The 22,365-nt window shown below is 36.5% G+C and overlaps 1 protein-coding gene across 1 annotated transcript in view; it reads right to left on the reverse strand.

Annotated features, from left to right (window-relative positions):
* Positions 1 to 22,365, reverse strand: part of ADCY2 (adenylate cyclase 2) — a 1,612,539-nt gene that overhangs the window by 522,346 nt on the left and 1,067,828 nt on the right. The window contains exon 5 of the mRNA XM_053715803.1: positions 13,192 to 13,340. Within this exon, the coding sequence (XP_053571778.1) occupies positions 13,192 to 13,340 (149 nt within the window). The remainder of the gene's footprint in view (positions 1 to 13,191; positions 13,341 to 22,365) is intronic.

Genomic DNA, 22,365 nt, shown 5'->3' on the forward strand with positions numbered 1-22,365 from the left:
AAGCTGCAAACCTTGTAGGATCAAACAAACATGCTCTTTGTTATTGAGATTATAGCATGCTCTCAAAATAATGCATGGAATGTGAACACCAAACTCATAAAGTCAGAACTCAGTCCAAGGTTGTGATGGAACAGTGGTGTATCATAATTTTAGATTATCCTAGCTTTATGAAGGTATAATCGTGATTTTTATTAAAGAGACAGACAAATAATTGCTTATCTCTTTCTTTTTTTACTGCAAAAAAAAAATAATGGTACATCAATTAAAAATTTAAAGCCCCAAACCAAGGACTGGAAGTTAACCAATGTATTAAACAATTAAACGGGTGCTAATAATGGTGACCAAGCCATGAACACCACAATCCATAAAGAGTGTCCAGTTGTGTAAAGTTCCTCTTCCTTTGATGTCTAAAGGAAACGTATTACACTCACCTTATCTGTTAGGAAAGCATATTGCTAACAAAGCGCCTCTGGCTGCCCATGGCATAGCGCTTTCGTCAATGTGGTGACGTTTCCACCTCTAGACAAATAGAGGTGGCCGTTCTTTTTGTTGACAAAGAACATGTTGATTATGAAATGAGGGGATTGATTCAGTGCAAGCTCTCTGGCTTGTTTTTGCAATAGGAAGTTTAATTCCTGACCTAGTAAGACTGTGTCTGATGTTGAGAAGAAGATCGGATGAGGAAGGGAGTTCTGAATAGGTGTGTGTATGAAGAAAATTTTTAGACCTGAAACTGTTTCTAGAATCTAAAGGTCTGAAGTAATGCATCGACAATATTGTGTATGAAAACAGAGTCTGATGCCTATTATGTTGGGAGAATCAATGAGTTAAGGAAAGGGAGGTAGCGTTACCTATATTACTCTGCCGCGTGGTTGGGCTCTGGTTCCACAAAAGCGCCATGGTCTGCTGCACCTGGGGAAGAACTTGGAATGTACTGGGTCTGTGAAGAGCATTGAATTTTCAAATTGTTGTGTGCTATGTGAAATTAGGACAGGCTGGGAAAGCAGCCCCACCTCTCCCGGTCCTGGAAAAAAACTAGACTGGAAGGTCTTACGAAGTGATGACTTTGTTTTGCCCAAGGACAGAAAAACTCCAACATATTTATAAATGTCCTTAAAAAAATGGTTCTCCAAAGTGATTACCATCAGACAGGGGACCACATTCTGAAGAGGCCATGTCTGATAGCGTGGGGTCTATTTCTAATAAAAGAGCTATTTTCCTCTCACTAATAATGACATTTGGCATTTCTCAATATGTACAATGCTCTTTGTACCCACTCTCTTATAATAACTAGATCAAGAATTGCATTAGTCAAAACAGCCTGGTTAGATATTTAAAATATTTTAGTGAGTGGTCCGAATATATGACAATTCCCCCTGAGTTTATTACAGACCTCTTTATCCATGGGTTTCAGAGCCAAAAATCTAACTAATTGGAAATATTATCAGTAGGGAACTACTCTGCTGAGCTGGGTGTTGTATTTCCTCAAGGTTAGAAAGAGGATTTCCTTGATCATCGAAGAATGAAGCTGCATCAATCAACTTAATTAGAGGGGTTATAATTTTTCTGCAGCTTAAGTTTTTTTAATAGGACCGGGTTTAGAATAATATTTAGAGCAGGATTTATACATAGATACACATGATTACTGTTTAACAGAATCTGACTCATTGAAATTTAGTAGATACATCATTATTAGTATTATTGTCTGATACATCAAAGTCTGACTGCTGATCATCTTGTAAATGCCCTTTTTTTAGCTTCCTCTGGGCAAGAGGGTACTAAATCCTATTTATTCTTGGGTAAAAGCATTCTAGCATATATGACAGTGACTTTCTTTTGCTAGAAAATATAATTTTATGTTTTTAATGTTTTATCTTCCTCTTCTCATCCTTATGGTTAGCCACCAATCAGCAAGCGCTACCCAGGTGCTGAACCAAAAATGGGCTGGCTTCTAAGCTTAGATTCTTGATTTTTCAAATAAAGATACCAAAAGAATGAAGAGAATTTGATAATAGGAGTAAATTATAAAGTTGCTTACAATTACATTCTCTATCTGAATCATGAAAGTTTAATTTTAACTAAACTATCCCTTTAGCTTTTTAAGTACCATGTGTTTGCTGCTGTATTCTCAGTAAAGAAAGAGATAAGCAAATATGAAGTTTCTGGTCCGTTAATCAAATCTGATCTAAGTCAATCGGACCTTTTGTATAGTCTTCAGGTATTTATAATCTTTTTTTTTAACTTTAAGTTTGCAGTTGCTAACATATGAAATGCTCGTTTCACCAGGTCAAAGGCTTTTTCTTAAGTGGACACAGATTTCTGTGTATTTTGCCTGGAATTACAATAGTGATTTTCTTTATCAACAGGGTTTCAGAAGAACATTGCTCAGACCTTTTATTCTTCAGAATAAAGAATTGCTTTTACTCTAGCACTTGAGCTCATTTACATGTTTAAAGCTTTAAATTGGTGGTTGCAAAACATCTAACATCCTTTTTTCAACATATTAATGGTTTGTTTGGAAGTAGACATAATGTTCAGATATTTTTCACATAAAAATGATTGGCATCATTGTAATACTTTTCTTTACCTTGTTAAACAGTTTGATGCAGATTATTGTTGCCAAAGGCGCAGAACCTCGAGTAAATGTCCTCAAAGATTCATAATCAGTATATTGCAAGCTCAGAAGAGAAAACTGAGTACATTTGTAAGTGACAAATCTAAATATAAACCACATTACTAGTGTATGGTATAGAGGGTGCTCAATCAATAAGCAGGTAACTATTCAAAAATAAAAATGTAATTAAAATAAAATTGAACTCTGTTAGTACAATAAAAGATGTAAAATAAAGTACAACCAGAGATGTTAGATAACGTCAATGTTGTAATAGTGGTGTTGTGCATAATGCATCTATGGTCAGTTTCCCATTAGAGTTAAGGCATACCTCTTCCAAACCATCTACAACATAAAAACATGGGGGTTGCTCCTAGGGCAATATTATTAACTTCAGCGGATAATCAGACAGATTGTACCCTCAGAGTTAACCAGCAAGACTCCCCATGGCTCAACCGCTCTACTGCAACTCTTCATCTCCAAGTCACTTCTCACATCAACACAGCTCCAACTCAAGCGTCCCACAGCAGCACAGCTAATATAGAGTGTCTCTTCTGTTTCCAGCTGCTTTGCACGTACAGTATTACATGTGAAAGGGAACACTCCCCCAGCCAAATCACTCACCGATGTGCTTGACAAGAGCAGGGCAGCATCTCAAATGGTTTAAATTGAGTGAAAAAGTCTAACAGTAGCAAGGGCCAAGGAATTGGCTTAAACAAGTAAAAAAAAATTTGTTATTAAATGTAAGCTGGTTTATCTTCATGGATCTCATATTTAGTTATTCCCCCTATTCATTTACACTCTACACAATGGGGCCCATTTATCAAGCTCCGAATGGAGCTTGAGGGCCCGTGTTTCTGGCGAGCCTGCAGGCTCACAAGAAACACCAGTTATGGAGCAGCTCTGATCAGGCGGACAGACATTGCCGCAATTCAACCCGATCGAGTACGATCGGGTTGATTGACACCCCCCTGCTGGTGGCCCTATTGACCGTGAATCTGCAGGGGGCAGCGTTGCACCAGCAGCTTACAAGAGCTGCTGGTGCAATGCTGAATACGGAGAGCATATTGCTTTCCTCAATCAGCAAGGTCTGTCAGACCTTATCCGTAATGTCGGATCAGGTCCGACAGACCTTTGTTAAATAGGCCCCATTATCTAAATTTTGAATAAGCAATTTTCATTGTCATTGGTGCTTTCCTTCTGATCATAAGTGACTGCTTGTGACTGGGTTTGCCCCTAGGGCTAATGCTTTGCTTGTTGTGCTTTCTTGCAATCTGTATACCAGACCATGGCATTAAAAGGACAGTCAAGTCCAAAAAAATCTTTCATGATTTAAATATGGCATGTAATTTTAAACAACTTACCATTTTACTTTAATCACCAAATTTGCTTTGTTCTTTGGTATTCTTAGTTAAAAGCTAAACCTAGGAGGTTCATATGCTAATTTCTTAGACCTTGAAGGCCACCTCTAATCTGAAAGCATTTTGACAGTTTTTCACCACTAGAGGGCGTTAGTTCATGTGTTTCATATAGATAAGATTGAGCTCAGGCACATGAAGCTCCTAGGAGTGAGCACTAATTGGCTACAAAGTAAGTCTGTCAAAAGAACTGAAATAAGGGTGCAGTTTGCAGAGGCATAGAGACAAGCGCCTAGATTTAGAGTTCTGCGGTGGCCGTCAAAACCAGCGTTAAGGGGTCCTAATGCTGCTTTTGGCCGCCCGCTGGTATTTAGAGTCAGTCAGGAAAGGGTCTAACGCTCACTTTCCAGCCGCGACTTTTCCATACCGCAGATCCCCTTACGCCAATTGCATATCCTATCTTTTCAATGGGATCTTCCTAACGCCGGTATTTAGAGTCTTGGCTGAAGTGAGCGTTAGAACTCTAACGACAAAACTCCAGCCGCAGAAAAAAGTCAGGAGTTAAGTGCTTTATGGGCTAACGCCGGTTCATAAAGCTCTTAACTACTGTGCTCTAAAGTACACTTACACCCATAAACTACCTATGTACCCCTAAACCGAGGCCCCCCCACATCGCCACCACTCTAATAAAAAATTTTAACCCCTAATCTGCCGACCGGACACCGCCGCCACCTACATTATCCCTATGTACGCCTAATCTGCTGCCCCTAACACCGCCGACACCTACATAATATTTATTAACCCCTAATCTGCCCCCCCCAACCTTACCTACACTTATTAACCCCTAATCTGCCGACCGGATCTCACCGCCACTATAATAAATGTATTAAAACCTAAACCGCCTCACTCCTGCCTCGCAAACCCATCGCCGACACCTAACTTCAAGTATTAACCCTTAATCTGCCTACCGAACCTCACCGCTACTATAATAAATGTATTAACCCCTAAAGCTAAGTCTAACCCTAACCCTAACACCCCCCTAAGTTAAATATAATTTAAATCTAACAAAATAAATTATTTCTTATTAAATAAATTAATCCTATTTAAAGCTAAATACTTACCTGTAAAATAAACCCTAATATAGCTACAATATAACAAATAATTATATTGTAGCTATTTTAGGATTTATATTTATTTTACAGGCAACTTTGTATTTATTTTAACTAGGTACAATAGCTATTAAATAGTTAATAACTATTTAATAGCTACCTAGTTAAAATAATTACAAAATTACCTGTAAAATAAATCCTAACCTAAGTTACAATTAAACCTAACACTACACTATCAATAAATTAATTAAATAAACTACCTACAATTATCTACAATTAAATCAACTAAACTAAATTACAAAAAAAAAACACTAAATTACAAAAAATAACAAAAGATTACAAGAATTTTAAACTAATTACACCTACTCTAAGCCCCCTAAAAAAATAACAAAGCCCCCCAAAATAAAAAAATGCCCTACCCTATTCTAAAAGAAAAAGTTAACAGCTCTATTACCTTACCAGCCCTTAAAAGGGCCTTTTGCGGGGCATGCCCCAAAGAAATCAGCTCTTTTGCCTGAAAAAAAACCATACAATACCCCCCCAACATTACAACCCACCACCCACATACCCCTAATCTAACCCACCCAAACCCCCCTTAAAAAACCTAACACTAAGCCCCTGAAGATCTTCCTACCTTGTATTCACCCAGCCGGGTATCACCGATCCGTCCAGAAGAGGGTCCGAAGTCTTCATCCTATCCGGCAAGAAGAGGTCCTCCAGAGGGTCCAAAGTCTTCATCCTATCCGGCAAGAAGAGGTCCAGAAGAGGGTCCAAAGTCTTCATCCAGGCCGCATCTTCTATCTTCTTCCATCCGGAGCGGAGCGGGTCCATCTTGAAGCAGCCGACGTGGAGCCATCCTTCCTCACCGACGGACTAACGACGAATGAAGGTTCCTTTAAATGACGTCATTCAAGATGGCATCCCTCGAATTCCGATTGGCTTATAGGATTCTATCAGCCAATCGGAATTAAGGTAGGAAAAATCTGATTGGCTGATTGAATCAGCCAATCAGATTCAAGTTCAATCGGATTGGCTGATCCAATCAGCCAATCAGATTGAGCTCGCATTCTATTGGCTGATCGGAACAGCCAACAGAATGCGAGCTCAATCTGATTGGCTGATTGGATCAGCCAATTGGATTGAACTTGAATCTGATTGGCTGATTCAATCAGCCAATCAGATTTTTCCTACCTTAATTCCGATTGGCTGATAGAATCCTATCAGCCAATCGGAATTCGAGGGACGCCATCTTGGATGACGTCATTTAAAGGAACCTTCATTCGTCGTTAGTCCGTCTGTGAGGAAGGATGGCTCCGCGTCGGCTGCTTCAAGATGGACCCGCTCCGCTCCGGATGGAAGAAGACTTTGGACCCTCTTCTGGACCTCTTCTTGCTGGATAGGATGAAGACTTCAGACCCTCTGGAGGACCTCTTCTTGCCGGATAGGATGAAGACTTCGGACCCTCTTCTGGACGGATCGGTGATACCCGGCTGGGTGAATACAAGGTAGGGAGATCTTCAGGGGCTTAGTGTTAGGTTTCTTAAGGGGGGTTTGGGTGGGTTAGATTAGGGGTATGTGGGTGGTGGGTTGTAATGTTGGGGGGGGTATTGTATGTTTTTTTTTCAGGCAAAAGAGCTGATTTCTTTGGGGCATGCCCCGCAAAAGGCCCTTTTAAGGGCTGGTAAGGTAATAGAGCTGTTAACTTTTTATTTTAGAATAGGGTAGGGCATTTTTTATTTTGGGGGGCTTTGTTATTTTTTTAGGGGGCTTAGAGTAGGTGTAATTAGTTTAAAATTCTTGTAATCTTTTGTTATTTTTTGTAATTTAGTGTTTGGTTTTTTTGTAATTTAGTTTAGTTGATTTAATTGTAGGTAATTGTAGGTAGTTTATTTAATTAATTTATTGATAGTGTAGTGTTAGGTTTAATTGTAACTTAGGTTAGGATTTATTTTACAGGTAATTTTGTAATTATTTTAACTAGGTTATTATTATATTAACTATTTAATAGCTATTGTACCTAGTTAAAATAAATATAAAGTTGCCTGTAAAATAAATATAAATCCTAAAATAGCTACAATATAATTATTTGTTATAGTGTAGCTATATTAGGGTTTATTTTACAGGTAAGTATTTAGCTTTAAATAGGATTAATTAATTTAATAAGAAATAATTTATTTTGTTAGATTTAAATTATATTTAACGTAGGGGGTGTTAGGGTTAGGGTTAGACTTAGCTTTAGGGGTTAATACATTTATTATAGTAGCGGTGAGGTCCGGTAGGCAGATTAGGGGTTAATACTTGAAGTTAGGTATCGGCGATGTTAGTGAGGGCAGATTAGGGGTTAATAAAATTTATTATAGGGTTTGCGAGGTGGGAGTGAGGCGGTTTAGGGGTTAATACATTTATTAGAGTAGCGGCGAGGTCCGGTAGGCAGATTAGGGGTTAATAAGTTTAGGTAAGGTAGCAGCGACGTTGGGGGGGCAGATTAGGGGTTAATAAATACAATGTAGGTGTCGGCGACGTTGGGGGCAGCAGATTAGGGGTTCATAGGGATAATGTAGGTTGCGGCGGTGTCCGGAGCGGAAGATTAAGGGTTAATAATAAAATGCAGGGGTCAGCGATAGCGGGGGCGGCAGATTAGGGGTTAATAAGTGTAAGGTTAGGGGTGTTTAGACTCGGGGTACATGTTAGAGTGTTAGGTGCAGACTTAGAAACTGTTTGCCTATAGGAAACAATGGGGCTGCGTTAGGAGCTGAACGCTGCTTTTTTGCAGGTGTTAGGTTTTTTTTCAGCTCAAACTGCCCATATATTTCCTATGGGGGAATCGTGCACGAGCACGTTTTTCAAGCTGGCCGCTACCGTAAGCAACGCTGGTATTTAGAGTTGAAGTGGCGGTAAATTATGCTCTACGCTCCCTTTTTGGAGCCTAACGCAGCCCTTCAGAGAACTCTAAATACCAGCGTTATTTAAAAGTTGCGGGGGGAAAAAACACGCATAGCTAACGCACCCCTTTGGCCGCAAAACTCTAAATCTAGATGAAGGTAATTACAGAGGTAAAACGTGTATTATTATAACTGTGTTGGTTATGCAAAACTGGGGAATGGGTAATGAAGGGATTATCTACCTTTTTAAACAACAAAAAACTGGTGTTGACTGTCCCTTTAAAGAGAGCTTCAAGGTAAGGGATAACCAAGTGCATGCAAATTACACTTTGTAAGCAACTGATCATAACAAAGCATATTGTGGATGTGTTGTTCTTAACCTGTTAACCAAACTGTTTATTACATCATTTTATTTAATACTAACAAGAATGTTCAAAAGAGACACTTATCCTGAAGCTGTTTTCAATATTGACATTCACATGAAGAACTGAAATAATACATTTTTTATTTAAATATACTTACACTTGAAGCAGCCTTTTACAGAGTACACAATTATATAGTCTTTCATCATATGTTATCATCTTCTAATTCAAATTCACTGTGTTGATATATTATTATATATAATATAATCCAACAGCATCTTAGAAATAATATCTGTAATAATCTTGAAATAGCTTTCTGAAAATATTAATGAAATCTGACATTCAAGATTTAGCTCAGTTTTTTAATAAATGTTACACTGATATTTACATAGTATTATTAATAAAAAGTTATTTAAATATGTATTAAACAGAATTGGTTTTAATTTAATTAATAAAAAAACGAGACATCAAATGTCATAGAATCAGAAAATATATGTTGAAGACATTTAAAGGGACAATCTACTTAAAATTGTTATTGTTTAAAAAGATAGATAATCCCTTTATTAACCATTTCCCAGTTTTGGATAACTAGAACTGTTATATTAATATACTTTATAAAGTTAAAAATCTAAAACCTTTTTTGAGTCTAGACCAAGGAGAAACAGTTTTTGAATTAGTTTGATGCTGTCAAATGCTTTGACTTATTTGATTATGTAACAAAAGTATTAGGGTGGAGCAGTTGATGTAGCATATCTAGATTTCAGCAAAGAATTGGACACCGTCCCACACAACAAACTAATTCACAAACTGTATCTCCTTGATCTAGACTCAAAAATTGCTGAGTAGAATGCTGGCTTAAAGATGGAAAACAAAGTGTAAATGGAGTACATTCAGCAGAGGAGGCTGTTACTAGTGGTGTTCCTCAGGGGCCAGTTCTGGGGCCTGTTTTGTTTAACATATTTATCAGAGAGTTGAAAGTATATCTGTTTGCAGATTATGCAAACATTTGTAATAGAGTAGATGTTCCAGTGGGGGTAGACAAAATGAAAAGTGATATACAGCAATTAGAGGTTTGACTGGGGATCTAAAATTTAACACAGCAAAGTGTAAAATTATGCATTTAGGGAAGAGAAATCCAAATGTTAATTACAGACTCAATGACACTTTACTGACTGTTACAAATGAGGAACGATATTTAGGGATTATTATTTCAGATTATTTAAAATTTAGTAAACAACGTAGTGTTGCAGTGAGTAAGGCTTGGATGTATTGGTAGAGGTATTTGCAGCAGAAATAGTAAGGTTCTTATGCCAATTTACAGATCATTAGTTAGGCATCATCTTAAGTATTGTGTGCAGTTCTGGAGGCCATATCTTCAGAAGGATACAAACAAACTTGAATCTGTGCAAAGAAGGGCTACCAAAATGGTACATGGTCTAAAAAATAAAACGTATCAGAAGAGGCTCACTGTATATAGCTTAGAGGAGAGAAAGGAAAGAGGTGATATGATAGCAACTTTCAAGTATATTAAAGGCCTTAGTAAAACTAAGCCAATTTTACATAAAAAGGGGGTCATGATCTCAAGCTGAAGTGTAGTATTTTCAGGAGTAATTTAAGGAAGCACTTTTTTTACAGCAAGGGTGATTAATTCATGGAATAAACTTCCACAAGAGGTAGTAATGACAAACAATGTGGGGACTTTAAGAATGTCTGGGGCAAGCATAAGGTTATCTTATGAACTAGATAAGTTTATACTTTTAGGAAATATTGGGCCGACTTGCTGGGCATATGGCTTTTATCTGTCGTCAATATATATGTTTCTATGTAAAATGTCTGCCAGTTTCTAAGCCCCTACAGAACACCTCTTATCTCATGCATTTGTATTAGCTTTTCACAGCAAGACACTGCTAATTTATGTGTACCATATAGATTAGATAACATTATGCTCACTCCTGTGCAGTTGTGCGGGAACCAGCATTAATTGTCTTAAAATGGAAGTTTGTAAAGAAAACCTGAGATAAGGGGGCAGTCTGAAGAGACTTATATACAAAGTAATCATAGAGATAAAAAGTATATTAATATAACTATTTTGGTTGTGGAACACTTGGGAATATGTAATAAAGTTATTATCTATCTTTTTCAACAATAAACATTTTGGAGTAGACTGTCCGTTTAATATTCAGACAGCGTTTTATATGATTTATATATTTACTGGTGTCTTTTTTTTTCTTTCCCTAAACGTTTCTTTGTGAAATCTTAAAAATAATTGTTGTTTTAAGTACTTTTCAGTTATTTATTTGATCATTCATAAAAAAAAATAAACATTGACTGGTCCCTAGAAAAGTAAAAGAGATCTAAATCTAAATATAAAAATATAAATAACAACAAAAAAGTTTAGGTAGAGTGAGCCAGCCTCCCCTGTCCTATCTGGGTATTACACTTTTTTTTTTAAATTGTTTAAAGAAAAAAAAATTCTTAAGTTTATTAAAAAAAAAAAAAAATCTGTGCCCCAAGTTAGCCCCCCACCACCCAAACGCCCACTCCACCACACTGCCACATTTGAGCTATGTTGATTGTGCATTGCTATCCATATTGCACAATGGAGAGGCTATGAGCCGTTCAGCTCCCCCTCCATTGCGCAATATGGATGGCTTTCTACATTTTTGTATGAGCCGGATCCAGCGCCACCGGTTTTGGCTCTTTGCGGCCCATTCTGCTCTCAAAGGAGGCTTCTCTCTAAGCCGCCGCTGGAGCCAATCAGTGGTCGGTGTCAGATTCTGGGCAGGAAGAGAGCCGACAGCCTGAGTCAAGTGACATTATGTGGTGTGAGCCTGCTGCCAGTGAGAAGTGGAGACTGAGAGAAAAGTCAGACAGGAGCCGGAGGAGAGGTTTGCCAGGTAAGTGCAAATTAATTACAAAATCACATTCAGAACCGGCAGCAGTAAAGGGGGTAGCTGGGGCTGTTTAACATGGCCGTTCTGTGGTGTGGGTGAGGGAAGTGGGGACTGAACTTGTGTGCTCTGCTCTCCGTCCCCATCCTGCATTTTCTATATTAAGAACAGTTATACATATAGCTGTGCAGGCTAGGGAATAATATATGAGGTCCGTGTGTGCTGTGTATAGGCTTGTAAATCACACTGGTCTGGAATACTTTAGTATATAAAAGTGTCGGTGCAGTGTTCTACTGTTTTTTAGCTCTTTTGTTTTCCAATTCCAAATTTCATTTTCATGCCTCTTTTTTTCCTCAGCCTGAGAAAAAAAAGGACACATAAAAATGATATTTGGAATTGGAAAACAACTGTTACATCATGCCCTTAGCGCATCTGGAGTGGCTTCAGCTGAGTCTTTTCCCGATTAGGAACCCAGGATGAGCCGTGATCTGCTCAGACTGTTAGAGGGGTGACCTGTCAACAGGATCACAGAGAGCTGCTAACAGGTTACTCCAGCAGCATGTCCCACTGTGGATAAATGGAGTGAACTGACAGCAGGATTTCCCTCTAGCGCAGGATCGCACAGCAGACTCATTCACAACTTCCTCCCTCTTCTTAAGACTTCCTCCCTCTTTAAGCATTACATGACAGCCCATACGGTACATCTCAAGTAATGCTGCTGCACTTATTGCCCCTTCCCAGCTAGTTGACTGTTTTGATGGCAGGGAATTTTGATGTAAAACAAAGGTAATAGCTCAATAGCACTGCCCCTCTTCACAGTGAGTAATATGTTTTAACCCCTTTCTCTCCAATGCCACTACAATGTTGCATACTGTGCAGTCCTAAAAGATATCTGTGCTTTTTCCCCATACTATCTACTGTGTATAGTTAATATATATATATATATATATATATATATATATATATATATGTGTGTGTGTGTGTGTGTGCATTTGCGAGAGAGAATGTGTGTGTGTGAGAGAGTGTGTGTGTGAGATAGTGTGTGTGTGTGAGAGTGTGTGAGAAAGAGAGAGTGTGTGTGAGAAAGAGAGTGTGTGTGTGTGTGTGTGTGAAAGAGAGCATGTGTCTGAGAGAGTGTGTGTATGAGAGAGTGAGTGTGTGTGAGAGTGTGTGTGTGAGTGTGTGTGTGAGAGTGTGTTTGTGTGTGAGAGTGTGTGTGTGATAGTGTGTGTGTGAGAGAGTATGTGTGTGAGAAAGAGTGTGTGTGTGTGAGAGTGTGTGTGTGAGAAAGTGTGTGTGAGAGTGAGTGTGTGTGTGTGAGAGAGTGTGTGTGTGTGTGTGTGTGAGAGAGAGAGTGTGTGTGTGTGAGAGTGTGTGAGAGAGAGTGTGTGTGTGAGAGTGTGTGAGAGAGAGTGTGTGTGTGAGAGAGTGTTTGTGTATAATATAATAAAATGCATATGTGTATGTTTCTCGGCTGTATCATAGCCAGAGCCTCACCAGCCTCTGACCTCACTGTACATCACTGGAGTGAGCAATATTATTTAAATAATATTAAAGGGTTAGAAAAGTAAAAAATGAAATGTGCATTGTTGCATTTCAATTTGAAAAAGAAGCATGTTTGCAATATAGTTCCATTATTAAAAAAAGCTTCTAGTACAAGTTGTTATTATTTTTATGCGGCATGCACACAAAAATGTTTTTATTTCAAAATTGGAAGGCACCCATGCACATTTCATTTTTGACCTTTCAATCCCTTTAAAGTCATTTGGATTCATAATACTCAATTGATTTATAATAATTTCAGTAGAGCCAAATACTTTAAATTTATTTCCTTCATATGAAATTGCTCTGTGAAGCTAAGTAATCATTTCTTGTTTATATTTAAATATGATCATAATAAAAGCTGTGCAAGATTACTGTAAAAAAAAAATTATACTTAAAGTAACATTCTTTTAAAAATTATGCAAGAACAGCATACCTTACATTGATGTGTCTCTTGACATATAAGTTGTGAAAGTTATTTGTGTTTTCCAGTTGTCCAGCTCGTGGCCCTTGTAATCTCTGAATAATTTCTGCTTTCATTTCCATAGCAATGTGAGCAGGAAGTAAAGAAAGAAGAAGACGTTCCTGAAAATAAATACCACCAATTAAATGTCGCATTCCAACTCTGTTCATATATACAAAAATGTATTGCGATATAATTTGACAAAATAAGGACTTAAAAATTGTGAACTTTAAACAAAATGGCTGGCAAAACAGATCTCTCTAAGAACCACTTGAAACAAAGAATGTTATAAGTATACTCAATTTATTATTTTATACAATACAAATCTCATTATTACCATCTACTTAACACATCTTGTCGAGGTATTGCTGAGTGGCATTGGATAAACTACATATGTATCACATAATTGAATAATTCTATTGAGCTAATATCTACTTGATATGAATTGATTTGGCTATAGCCACAGAAGAAATTGTAAAATACCTGAAATCAACCCTTTCAGCATAGACCCCTCTTCCCACTCACTATGCAGATTACACTGTGATGTATCTATATAATAACATTAAAATAATTGCCCTGACATGGTACCTAGATCAGGATGCTACCTGGGGTGAGAGGGACGCTGAGTCTGTACTTTAGTGGGGATATGCTCAGAATCCCAGGATGTTGTAAGTTAACAGACACATGTGATAATCAACATGATGATTCACTAGGTCTTCTTTTGAAGGTTCAATCCACATATACGTCTGGGAACATTTGCTAGCTCAAGATATGACATGGGAAGCTAAATCTCAAATAAATGATTTGTGCCTAATCTTCATAATAATTTAAAATACTCAGATCATATTGAAAACATCTATATATATATATATATATATATATATATGCATTGATCTGAAAATTATACTACATTGAATACATGTCTACTAGATTAAATAAATAACTGTTTTGAATTTAAAATGTTTAACTTATCTCAGAATAACAAACTGTTTCTTTGTTTTTCAGAATCTGGTATGAAGTGAGGTTTTGAAATAAACACTGGATGGGTTATCCTAGTAATATAATCATAGATTTAAGTCCATATTTTTAAACAATGAATAAGGATATGAACTAAAATATTAATTAAATTCATGCTAAAAGTATTAAAATCCTTTTAAGTGCCATAATGGAGTGGAACATATATATATATATATATATATATATATATATATATATATATATATATATATATATATATTTAATAGTCAATGACTATAATGCTCATAAAAATCTGTCAGGATTAAATTGCTACAGAATTCTATTACAGGTACGTATTGAATGTGGTACCAGGATATGGAATACTATGATTCTATGAAGATCAAATAATTAACAGTATAATTACTTACTAATATGATACTAGAAATATACCCATGTTTACTCTCAATAAATACATACTAAATTATATTAGATGGGCCATGTACTTGACAGATAAGTTGATTAAATATAGTATATGAAATATACATTTTAAAAATATATATTAAACTGTAGCAGTATTTGATAATAATTGTTCTACGTCTGTTGCCCCCTGATGGAATAAAACTGATATTACAGCCAAAAGGTTTGACTGTAGACCAACATGCATTGCCAAAAGGGCCAATGAGGTACAAGCTTCGATAAGTGCATACCCACATTTCACCAATGATTAGAAAAGAGGTGGGTTTTATCACAGAGATAAAAACCCTTGCACAGGAAGAAAAAGGGTCTTTTTGCTTGACTTTTGTTGTTTAAACTTAGCTTACTGACAAACTACTGCCTTGGAAATACATAGAGTTTGAAAAGACAAAATTGGGCCTACACATACTTTCAGATGTGTGCATCCCCTCTTGTATGACGATGAAAATAGAATATTGGAAAAAGCTGAAACTCTCAAAATTGGTTTATTTGATAATGTATGGCGATTGTTAAATATATTTAATATTTTAAAGCAAATAAATATAGCAGAGTATAGCTGCAAAGGTGAGTTAAAAGGTATCATATTCTTATATTTAATATTGATTAGACTAGGGTAGTAAGTGTACTGGTGTTAAATATTATTATTAAGAAAATATTTATATATTTGTATGTCATAAGTCAATTGCAGTTATTGTAAAATTGTATTTTATTGGGGCTAAATAAGAAGTGTTTCATGCTGGGAAGGACTTCTGGTAGGCGGGGCCAAGTGTGCAGTCGCATGTGAACCACGCTGACTGTAGCTGGAGGCCTGAGCACAAGCCGTAGCATCAAGTGCCTATAGGCAGGGATCACAACCCAGCCGAGGACCCATGGAGGCTGCAGTGGAAGAGGCAGATAGCCAGTGGGTGAGCCAGGGGAGGGCAAGGAACGCCCAAGTACATCCAGGCAGGACCAAGTTCCACATAGCTTACGCTACCAGCCAGGACCCACAGACTGTGCGGAGAGCAGGGAAAGCGGAAATATCGCTCAAACGCCAGCACCCTGACCCCAGAACTGTGAAGACTAAGGGAACATCGTTCAGGCTCAGGAATTGCCTGAGCAGGGTCCTACCGTTAAGTCCACAACATTGGGAGACTTCAGCGGATAAAGCCTGAAGCACGGAGGCTTATACCATGGGCGAATACCTCAACTTAAAGAAGAAAAGATAAGTGAAAAAACTTTTGAAAGTAGACACACAGTGTTGATAATTTTGAAGAGACACAGTAATACATAGGAGGGAGGGGGATGGGGAGACCAGGTGTATAACTCGAGTAAGCAAGATAAAATACAGTGAGTTCCTGCAGAAGTAGGGCCTGGCAAGGTGTTCTAACCACCCCCTCCCCCTATATATACATAGCTACGGAGTTTCCCTTATTACTGCTGCGCTTCTATGTGCAGCCTCCCCCCCCTGTAAAGGGCCATCTTTGGGATATGAAAATAAGCTGGGACATGCCTTGGAGACTCTCTTATTAAGAATGTAACAAAGCTAACAACTCTCCAGGAGGACATATTCAAGAAATATAAACATCTTTGTGACATCTATTTTCCTTTCTCCTATTGAGGGAACTTGTGAGCATAGTAACTATTGGGGACGCTGTAACTGAAGGGCCTATGATCTGATTATTAAGGAAAGAAGAAGAAAAAAAGGGCAGCCTAGAGCTGAGATACGGGACTAAACATAGTGGTAAACCGCAAGAATTACTTTCTGTTCTAGTTCTGCAACCTGACTGATTATATCTTGCTGAATAGGTTGCTCGTTTTCCCTGTTTTTCTTCTCCCCCCCCCCCATGCTCCCCACAAATATGCCACCGCATACCTGGAAAATAGATACTGGTATGAATTGTATGTTGTTATAAATCCTGAATTGCAAAAACTGGTATAAAGTGATTGTAAGGAATTATACCTGCTACAGTATTAGGATATAGAATCACTCAAGGTTAAATGTTCTTGTGATGGTGTATTCTGTATTTATTTGTAAGATTATGTGCATAAATATTTTTCCTTTTTTTGTAAGGTTATAACTTCTGAAATGAATAAAGCAAAGGGTAATAATGATTAATGTGGGTATAGGATTACTTAATTTAGTTTGGACCCTCTGCAGGAAGAGCATTGAATAATAATTTAAAATCCTGAACTGCAAATATTGGTATAAAAATCCCTGTTTATAAGGCTAAGGTACAGAACTATATATGCATATAGGCTTATATGGAGCTGCTTTCTGTATTCATTTGTAAGATTATGTGCATAAATATTTCTCTTTTTTTTGTAAGGTTATAACTTCTGAAAGGGACAAAGCAAAGGGTAATAACGATTAATGTGGTTATAGGATTACTTAACCCCTTAAGGACCAGCGACGTACCCTGTATGTCACTGGCCTTTTTTTGTGACTTGATTGTTTTATAGCGTGATCTTGCCACCAGCGTTGAGACTGCTCTATTCCACAAAGCCTGCTGGAGGGAGGGCATTAATAGCGTGTTCTTGCTAGACTTGTGCTATTATGTCCGGAAAAAACCCTTAACGACATACAGGGTACATTGTGGTCATTAAGGGGTTAATTTAGTCTGGACCCTCTGCAGGAAGAGCATTGAATAATAATTTAATATCCTGAACTGCAAACCTGGTATAAAATCCCTGTTATAAGGCTAAGGTATAGAACTATACTCGCATATAGGCTTATATGGAGCTGTTTTTTTTTTTTTCTTTATAATCTAAAAAATAGGCTTTGACTCTCTGAGGGAGGAGTAGTAAAAATGAGGTCAATAATTAACAATTCAGATTGTGTGGTAAGGTTATAATATTTTCTGGCTACAACTATAAGTCACATTAAAGGGGGGGGGGGGGGGAAACCACACACACACACATCACATAGATTTTTTTTTTTTTTTACATTAAAACACATTAACGATATTTGTGTCACTTTTGTGCACAGTCACGTTTTGTATGTAAAAATACTTAAACAAAAGTAAAATCACATCACCTAATATGAATTCCAGAAGTAAAAATCAGGACAAAAAAGGGCAAAGATTTTCACTGGAACCACCTGTTGGAATTAATGAAGGGGGTAACACACAGAACCCAAATAATGAGGAACTAATCAAACAACTTGATGCACTATTCACACCCAAGTTTGATTTAATTCAAAATAATATAACTTCACTAACACTAAAACAGTTAAAACAGTTTGCAGCCAGACTTTCATATGTACAACAAAGAATCTCGGATATAGAAGATAGAGATACACAGAGAGAACAGGCCATATGTACTATATCAGAGCAGTTTGAACCATGAAAATAAAAATAGAAGACCTAGAAAATAGGGCTAGGAGAAGTAATCTTAGAATTATTGGATTAACTGAAGATATACAAGAAAAAGATCTTAAAAGATTTGTGGAAGTAGAACTTGTGGAATTACTTAATATTACGGGGGAGGAGCATGGAATCATAATTGAGAGAATACACAGGATGGGACCAGAAAGGAAGGGGGCAGATGGTAGTAAGATTAATAGACCAGTTATCATAAAATTACTTAATTTCCAAGACAAGGTAAAGATTATGAACGCATATAGGAAGGTAAATAACGAGATTAATTATAAAGGGAAAAAATACTACTGTTTAATGATTATTCAGCAGAGACCTCTAACAAAAGGTGTATAATGGCACCAATATGTATGTACTAAATTAATACAAGAAGGATGGAGAGCCAGATTAATATATCCAGCAAAACTTAGTGTACAAACTAAAGAAGGAAATAACATTTTCACTGATGTGTCTGAAGCCAATCTATTCTTAAAGAACTATATTGACAGTTAGGAGGAATTAGCTCATGGATGTCTTCTCCTTTCTTTTTTATTTGGGAAACTGTTTTTGTTGTTATTAATTGTTATGAATGTTATTTATTTATTTTTTTTTTTTAAAAAGGTATTAATACAAAGAGTAAATCAATATAGAGGGAGTTTTTTTTTTGTGTGTTTTATTTTGTGCTGGCTCTCCCTTTTCCCCTGTCCAGTTCCCCTCACTCCCATACTCCTAAGAAATAGTCTGGTATAAGTTTAAAAATGAATCCTAAGATTATATCCTGGAACATAGGTGGCATCACTTCACCCATTAAATGCAAATCTATTTTAAGATATGCTAAGAAGCTGGGTGCTCAGATTTGTCTACTGCAGGAAACTCATTTGAAAGGAGAAGAAGCAGTTAAATTAAAAAGTGGCTGGGTAAAGGAAGTTATATTCACACCAGGACATCAAAGGAAAAGAGGAGTTGCCATCTTATTTAATAAAACACTAGATTATAAAATAGGAAATATAGTGACAGACGAGGAGGGAAGGTATATTTTAGTGGAAGTAGAAATTAGGGATAAGAAATTCTTTATTTGTAACGTGTATGGTCCAAATGAAGAAGATGCAGGATTTTGGCAGAGACTTCGGGACCAATTAATTAAGTATACTAATACTAATATAATTCTAGGAGGTGATTTTAATCTTACCCCTAATAGGTTTTTAGATAGATGCAGGATGAGTTCGGATCTATCAGAGACAGAGAAGCCTGTGGATAGAAATTTACAGGCTAGAAGGAAAAGAGAAAGTTTTATTTAAAAAAAATTACAACAGGATCTGAAAGTTCAGGATATATACAGAAATATGCACAACAAAGATGATAGAGAATATACATGTCTATCCAAGTCTAAAAATACCCTATCCAGGATAGACTTTTTTCTTGTCTCAGACAAACTAGTTGATAGTATCCAGGAAGCACACATTAATCTGATAACTATTTCAGATCACGCTCCTATTTCGATTATATTGAATCCCAAAACTAAGAATAGGAAAACTAACCAATTTTCCTTCCCTACATTTTTAATAAAAAATACTAAGTTTACAAACTTTATGAAAGAAAAACGGATAGAATACAATAGATTTAATAATGACTATCTGAATAAAACTCATATATACTGGAATGCTGCTAAGGCAGTACTAAGAGGGGAAATTACAACTTTTTTGATAAAGTTGAGAAAAAAAAACAAATCAATAAAAACAACAAGTTACTAATACCCTCATTAATATGTACACTAAGTATATCTAAAAAAAGTTTAGATAACTGGAAAAAATATATCCAAGCTAAACAGAATAGAGATAAGTTATTTGTTCAAAATGAAGTTAAAGAGAATATAAAAACATGCACACAGTATTATAGATATGGTAATAAAGTTGGTAGCTTTTTAGCACGTATAGCAAAAAATTAAAAAACACCCATATTTATAAATAGAATTCAAGAAAAGGGTGTTACATGGACCCAAACAGGTGACATACAAAAAGTATTTTTTGAACATTTCTCTGATCTATATTCATCACAACCAATAGATGTAGTCATGAAGGAAACATTTTGGGAATCAATCGTGACTCCTAGAATAGATGCATCCCATTTAGGGAAAATTAATGAACCTATCACGGAAAAAGAAATATAGCAAACAATTAAATCCCTAGCAAACAATAAAGCGGCTGGGCCGGACGGACTCCCATCCGAGTTTTATAAAATACTTATTGATGAGATAACCCCAATTTTAACTTTAATGTTGAACAAATTTTGGACAGGTCAACTTAAACCATTAGAAGACTTTAATGAATCCACAATCATCATAATTCCCAAACCTTGGGAAAAATCCTAATTTAATTGACTCATATAGACCGATTTCACTTCTGAATATTGACTATAAGATCATAACAAGTATACTGGCAAGAAGAATCCAAGCCTCTCTAGATACAATTATACACCCTGATCAAACAGGATTTATGAAGGGACGTTCCTCGAACACTAATTTGAGGAAAGTCTTTTTAACAATTGTAGACCAATGGTATAATAACAAATACTCTAATAAAATAGTAAAAGAAGATTTATCTATAATATCCCTTGACGCCAGCAAGGCCTTTGACTCAGTCACATGGGATCACCTTTTTTTCTTCCCTTAGTAAATTTGGTTATGTAGGTAACTGTTATGATATGATTGAATTGCTTTACAGGAAGTCAAAGGCGGCATTGGTTATAAACAATAATAAAACTACATGTTTCTCCTTACTCAGAGGAACGAGACAAGGGTGTCCATTATCACCCCTAATTTTCAATATAGCCCTAGAACCATTCTTAATTGCATTAAAGGGACAGTAAACCTTAAAATTAATGTTATATAATTCTGCACATAGTGCAGAATTATATAACATTATATTAGCCAAACTTTCTAACACATAATATTCCCTTTTCATTTTTAACAAAAAACGCCGTTTTACAGACCCACTCTCTGCGCTCTGCTGACAGGAGCGAGCTGCACTATTATCTTATGGCGCGGTCGGGCCGGGCTGTGACTATACAGCTGGCCCGATGCGCTGTGTAAAAAAAGCAGACCCGCTCAGCAGAGCGCAGAGAGCGGGTCTGTAAAACGGCGTTTTTTTGTTAAAAATGAAAAGGGAATATTATGTGTTAGAAAGTTTGGCTAATATAATGTTATATAATTCTGCACTATGTGCAGATTCAGAATTATATAACATTAATTTTAAGGTTTACTGACCCTTTAAGGAAGGATATTCAGGGGACAGAATTGGGTAGGAAGAGCATACAATTGGCTGTATATGCAGATGACTTGTTAGTATTCACAAAACATTCAAAGAATTGTCAGATCATAGAGAGGTTTGGATCCTTCTCCGGATATAGAATCAATAAAAGTAAGTCAGAAGTACTATGGATTTAAAAAAAACAAGACTCAGAGACCAAAAAATTCAAGGAAGTGAATCATTGAGTAAGGGATCTAGGTATTAAGATATCTAATGACCAATCAGAATGGTATTCGCTAAATATAAGCAACAGGGTTAACCAATTCTGTGAGACTCTCAAAAGGTGGACAACTCTTCCTCTTTCTATTCAAGGTAAAATAAATTTACTTAAGATGATAGCACTTCCAAAACTGCTTTATGTATTTCAGAATTTGCCACTGCTTATTAAAAAGCCAGAGATTAGGAAAATCAATAATGCTGTTAAAGAGTATATATGGATGCATAGGAAACCCAGAATCAGCTATAAGAAACTAGTATTTAAAAAAAAAAATATTTGGGAATGGGACTTCCAAATATAACGATTTACAACTTAGTGGCAGTAGCAAAGATTGCACTAGACTGGCTATTGGAAAGCAATCACTTTTCCCTCTTAGAAATTGAAAATCACCTAGTCAAACCTCTGTATTTTAAAAACATTTCACACTTAAGGATTAAAGATTTACCACTATATGTCAAGAGGTTAGAGTTTTTTAGAGATACAGTTGTGGCATGGCATAGGGTATGTAAAAATATCAAAGTTAATTTCTTTGCATCACAATTCCTAACTATTGAAGGGAACTATGAATTTAAACAAGGCCACTCCTCTAGTTTTTTCTCGCAATGGCGAGATAAGGGTTTACTTAAAATTATTCAATTGCTGAACAGAAACCAGGGTACAATTAAAGTTGAGGACTTTGAAGTAATTAAAAATAAATTTTCATTGACAAATAAAGATTACTTCTCCTTCTTGCAAATCTGGCATTACTGTCAGAAATTAATACTAATTCAAGGAGATAAATGGGATCTGGCACCACTAGCTCCCGTAATTCATACCATCAAAAATGGCAAATATTCAATATCACTTCTTTACAATATAG

This window comes from Bombina bombina, chromosome 5, assembly GCF_027579735.1.
Source record: "Bombina bombina isolate aBomBom1 chromosome 5, aBomBom1.pri, whole genome shotgun sequence".
Taxonomy (NCBI): Eukaryota; Metazoa; Chordata; class Amphibia; order Anura; family Bombinatoridae; genus Bombina; species Bombina bombina.